Below are 5,619 nucleotides of genomic sequence, written 5' to 3'. Positions count from 1 at the left end.
GTGCATGGAACGTGCACTTCGTAGACTCATGGAGGGAGCCAAAACAATTTCTTCTTCATTCAATACTCGATAGTCACATTAAGATAGATTAAATTCATATTCATCATTAAAATGCTTGTTCGTGGTGTTCAAATCCAAAACCTCTAATTAAAAATTTGAAAAATTTCAAACATTCCACCACAATTTATATCAACAAACTTATTATAATTAATTTACAATTGGATTAAGTTGAAGAATTTAGTACGTAGAAGAAAAGACGTTGATCACATCAACAATGCTTACAAGAAAATGATAGATTAGACTTTAGAGGACGTTGACATCTCAAAACCTTCCTAGTTCCATTAAAGCATAAAATGAAGCAAATTCTTTTTTCTTTTAAAAAAATAAAATAAAATTATACTACATTATTAGGATAATAAGTTTCAAATATCATAAATATAATTCAGTCAATTATAATACCATGTTATTTAATGATTTGGAGCTTGAAGAAGGTAAATATACACATTCCACATCACTACCTCAGATGAAATAGAAAACCTGTTTCCTATATACCCGCTCAGGATTTTCTTGTTTCTCTATTAATATTCCTTTTATTCATTTATCTCAAGTCTTTCTTAAACCAAAACAACACCAATCTTCCCTCGTTTTTTTTTTTTTTTTTTTTCAAATCTCTCACATCAGCCCTTGACTTCCAAATTTTTTAATTGGACCAATTTCTACTTAGTCTTATACACCAAATTAAATAGCTAACCAAATAAAAACCACTCTCATGCATAGTTCTCATAAAACCAACTACTCTTTTGATCATATATATATATTCATGAATAACACCACCACCATCTCCGATCCAACTTCCGGCACCGGTTGGTTCCTCGGATTGGAACAAGCCCACGGATTCGAATACGCCATTGGTGTGTCCGCTAGCATTGTACTCTTGTTTACAACTATCACAATGACTTCATATTTTTGTACTCGAAGTCAATCAGCAGAGTTACCGCCAGGAAGACTTGAACATAATTGTGTGTTGGATATAGGGATTGATGAGGCAACACTTATGAGTTATCCTAAGTTGTTATATTCGGAAGCTAAGGTCAATAATTATTACAACCACTCGTCAACGGCTAGTACTTGTTGTTCAATATGTTTAGGTGATTATAAGGATAATGACATGCTTAGGTTGTTGCAAGATTGTGGACATTTGTTTCACTTGAAATGTGTGGATCCTTGGCTTATGTTGAATCCAAGCTGTCCAATTTGTAGAACATCTCCATTGCCAACTCCACTATCTACTCCTTTGGCTGAGGTTGTTCCTTTGGCTTCTAGACCTTCCGGATTGATGTTGCAGTAAAAATTCTGGCTTCGCCACTGATTTTCTTCTGCTTATATTTTCTTAAAGTTTTACGTTGCATGCTTGGTTTGTTTTCCCACAATGGCATCAAATTCTTGATGTTGTTTAGTTACTTGTATTCTTAATGAGATGTAACGAATTATAATATTGATCATGGATTACAATAACATGATATTAATAGACAAGGAGAAGCAGGTTACATGAATTTGCTATGGTTATTATCGACTTATAGGATTATTGCAGGAAAGTCATTAAACTACTTTTTCTAATAAAAAATTGCTCATTTTCACTAATTTTCATTTTAAAAAATGTCATGTCAGCCATTTTCTAATTGGAACTCAGTAATTTGTCAAATGAATTTGTTAGATTTGTTGTTGTTTTGATTGTGACACATGTTCTTTATGATATTAAATTGATACTTGTTCGAGCTTCTTTAATTGAGAGAATTGTTGAATCGCATAATTATTGAATTATTGAAATCCAAAGAATAATGTCGTCTGATCAAAAAATTATATTTCAGTTGAACATCAAAATTAGATGCATGAACTTCAACTGTGTGTGGCTTGAAGGGCATGCAAAAATTGCTCAACTTGACATATGTGACTAAACTCTAAAGTGTGTGTGCAAATTAAAATGCCTGATTTTTATATAGTCATACGTGGCTGAAGTTTCATCATGTATACTGTTATGATTCGGACATAACAATAAGCAAACCACAAGTAAAAGAAAAACAAGAACAACACACATATTTACGTGGAAATTCTTACGGAAAAAATCATGGGTAGAGGCAGATGAATTTCACTATGAGAGGAGAGGAGTACAATGTGGAGAATGACGCAATTTCTGAATGTTTAAAACCAACCCAATAGTTGCACTTATATAGTATGTGCGTACAAATAAGTCCTAGGCCCAAAAACATAACCTATCGACCCGATCTCTACGCTACCACCACAGACCCCATTGAAAATCACAACATGGGTCGCATCGCGAAACTTTCAAGGTCAGACCAACAAAATTCGGATCACAGCTCTAACATAACGATAACCTGCCAACTTCAAACGAAATTTATAACTTTAGGTATGAATTTTTGCAATTTCAGACAGATAAAGTCGAGATTTACAAGTTAATAAATTTGAGTATGACTTAAATAGCAACTCCAAAACTAGCTACACTTATCCCGTGGACCCTGACATGTAGGTTAATTTGGAAAAGAACCGTTAGGATATATATAAAAGTAGGTGTAATTTAGAGATATCTCATGATCTTGGATTATTTTTCTATATCATAGTAGATTACCTTTAATTATTTTTTATTAATTTTTGGTTGAACCTCGTTAATGTTTATATTATTTCTTTTTTTTTTTTTTTTTTCTTTTTTTGGTGTGTGCTGATGCGTACGCTGGTTAATTTATAATCCAGAATCTTCTGCAACATAACAAACAAAATAAGAAAGCTAAATTCACGTCATGATGTAACATAAATACATAAAAATAATCATCATATTATATATGACCACACCTAAATCTTTGGTGCATGGAACGTGCAATTAGTAGAGTACTCATTAAGAAGAGAGAGAAGTCAAATAAATTATTAATTAGCTAGGTTTAGCTATATAAGCAAATTTATAATTTATTTAGTATTGGCTAAAGTTGAAGAAACGTAGCAGAAAAAGACGTTCTCACATGGAAACAAAGCTTAATTACAAAAAAATGATTAAATTAGACTTTATAGAACGTTGACATCTCAAAACTTTCCATCTAAGCATGAATTGTACCCCCCAAAAAAAAAGAATAAAAAAAATACTTCCTTCCGTCCCATATAAGTTGTCATATTTCACTAATTGTAAGTCGATTTGATGACAAATTTTTTAAACTAAATTGAATCATATTAGGTCAACATTTTAAAATTACAATCTAAATATTTTAAAAATATACAAAAAGTATTATAAGTAGCAATTTTTATTAGATGAAAAAATATCTCTTAAAATTTTGGTGAAAATTCATATAATTTAACTCTCTCATAAATTGAAACATGACATGTATTTTGGGACAAATATATATCCACACATATATATATTCGCAAGAAAACTCTTCCCTTTTTCTCTCTTTTTATTAACTAGTACGTATTCTTATTTGATCGTTTCATTTTTTTTAAAATACAAATTCATTTCCCTCAATCAAAACCGTTGACTTTCTAATATATAATCTTTGGACCATTTCCTTAATTTTGGTCATATAATACCAATGGCCAACCAAATCCAAAACCACTTCCATAGCCATAATTCTCTTTAAAAAACATCATGAATAACACCAACACCAACTCCGATCCAAGTTCCGGTGGGTTCCTCGGATCGGGTAATATCGGAGGGTTTGGATATGGGATCGGTGTCTCGGTAGGTATTCTTCTTTTAATTACAACTATAACCCTTACATCATATTTTTGTACTCGAAATCAAACAACAGAGTTACCACCATCAACAAGAAGATCAAGACTTAGAATAATTAATCGAAGCGCGATGCGACATGATGATGGTCACGACGACAACAACAACAACAACAATTGTATAGTCGATATTATTGGTCTCGATGAGACAACACTTTCGAGTTATCCTAAGTTGTTATACTCTGAAGCTAAAGTAAATCACAAAGACACAACAGCTAGTTGTTGTTCAATATGTTTAGCTGATTACAAGAATAATGATATGTTGAGATTATTGCCTGATTGTGAACATTTGTTTCACTTGAAATGTGTGGATCCTTGGCTTATGTTGAATCCAAGTTGTCCTGTTTGTAGAACATCTCCATTGCCAACACCACAATCTACTCCTTTAGCTGAGGTTGTTCCTTTGGCAACTAGACCTTTGGGATGACTGACTCGATTAATTCAGATTCATGCAGCATAAGGATCATTAAGGCAGAAACACGCTTTTTACGAGAGATTTCTTCATTGGTAATGACATTAGTTTATGAATTTAAGCTTTGTGCACTGTCAGTGTACAAAATATTCTACACTATCAGGTAAACTTGACTTGCTATTGCGGGTTACCTAATTTTTTCTTTTTTAATTTTTATGTAAATAACTGGGTGATCACCCGCAATAACAGATCAAGTTAACTGATATTGTAGAATATTTTTATAGATGCACTAACGGTGCAGAGAACTTAAACTCTTAGTTTATTTATCTTGTTTCATTTTCTAATTGCTATGTGTAAACTATAGATTAATTGGTTTCTCTTCCATTTTGTTTTTCACATTGACCAATACATTTTCTGAAGAAATTTGTACAGTTGTAAAATATTAGTCCTTGAAAGAAAAACAATATTGATTAGTCAATTTTCTTGAATTCTTTTGTGTTATTCGATTCATGTCACCTACTGTTTTGCTCTTCCTATTTCCTCTTCTTTTATGGATCTTATACAAGATTAATAGGTGGACAAAAAAAAATTTAGGGGGCTTATTGATTGATGGGCAAAATTTTAGAAATTGCTACTCTCCCTAATTCAAAATAAATGAATTTTAAACTATTTTTTAGTGTCCAAAATAAGTGAATTGGTCATTCTTTTAAGAGACATTGAATTTTTTTTTTTCAATTTTACTCTTTTACACTTTCTAAGTTATCAGATTCAAGTGATTTAATTAACTTTATTTTAATGTGATTGAAATTTCAATAGCCTTTTGATAATATCTAAAAGGGTAAACATGAAAGATAAAGTACAATTTATGTACTAGTTTCTTTTTCTTAATTGGTATGCATAGAGGCAAAAATTCATTTATTTTAGACTAGAGAGAGTAATATTTAATCAGGGTCTAGTTTCATTTTAATACTCCCTCCATTCCTTTTTAAGTGAACTCCTTTTTAAGTACTCTATTTAAATTAGGCACACCCCTTAATAAATTTTTTATTGCTATAAAATTTAAAGTACTTTCATTAATATATCTTTAATTAAATTTAGGTTGGGTACACTCTTAATTTCTTCTCAATTAATGATCTTGATAATTTGAACAGAAATATAATAAAAAAAAATTTAATCAAATTATTTTTGAAAAAGTAACAAAGCACTTAACAAGAATACAGATACAACCTACATAGAACACTTTAAAAGGAGCCAAAGAAGTAGTTAAATATATATCTTAGAGATTGTATATATGTATAAGGCACATACGATTACTATATTATTAAGTGTGAGTGAGCAGACACGTGTTCACAAGCAGCTCTGATAGTTGTCATGCTTGGTTCTGCTTGAGGGTATTGTTATAATTTCATCGTTTTTGT

At 31.1% G+C, this 5,619-nt stretch overlaps 2 protein-coding genes across 2 annotated transcripts; both read left to right on the top strand.

Moving 5' to 3' along the window:
- Nucleotides 1-820: 820 nt before the first annotated feature.
- On the top strand, nt 821-1,353 carry LOC107854512 (RING-H2 finger protein ATL70-like). Its single transcript, XM_016699516.2, has one exon. It carries the CDS (start codon nt 821-823, stop codon nt 1,346-1,348), a length of 528 nt encoding a protein of 175 aa, XP_016555002.2. The 3' UTR covers nt 1,349-1,353.
- Nucleotides 1,354-3,524: 2,171 nt separating this feature from the next.
- LOC107854527 (RING-H2 finger protein ATL70-like) lies at nt 3,525-4,488 on the top strand. Its single transcript, XM_016699533.2, has one exon. The coding sequence runs from the start codon at nt 3,647-3,649 to the stop codon at nt 4,214-4,216; it is 570 nt and encodes a 189-aa protein (XP_016555019.1). The 5' UTR covers nt 3,525-3,646; the 3' UTR covers nt 4,217-4,488.
- The last annotated feature ends 1,131 nt before the right edge of the window (nt 4,489-5,619 follow it).

The sequence above is a fragment of the Capsicum annuum genome, chromosome 10 (genome assembly GCF_002878395.1).
Source record: "Capsicum annuum cultivar UCD-10X-F1 chromosome 10, UCD10Xv1.1, whole genome shotgun sequence".
In the NCBI taxonomy this organism is placed as follows: Eukaryota; Viridiplantae; Streptophyta; class Magnoliopsida; order Solanales; family Solanaceae; genus Capsicum; species Capsicum annuum.
This window is presented reverse-complemented; position numbering and strand designations above follow the sequence as displayed.

Coding starts and splice junctions, on each gene's coding strand:
- LOC107854512 (XM_016699516.2), top strand. CDS start 821: ATGAATAACACCACCACCATCTCCGATCCAACTTCCGGCACCGGTTGG.
- LOC107854527 (XM_016699533.2), top strand. CDS start 3,647: ATGAATAACACCAACACCAACTCCGATCCAAGTTCCGGTGGGTTCCTC.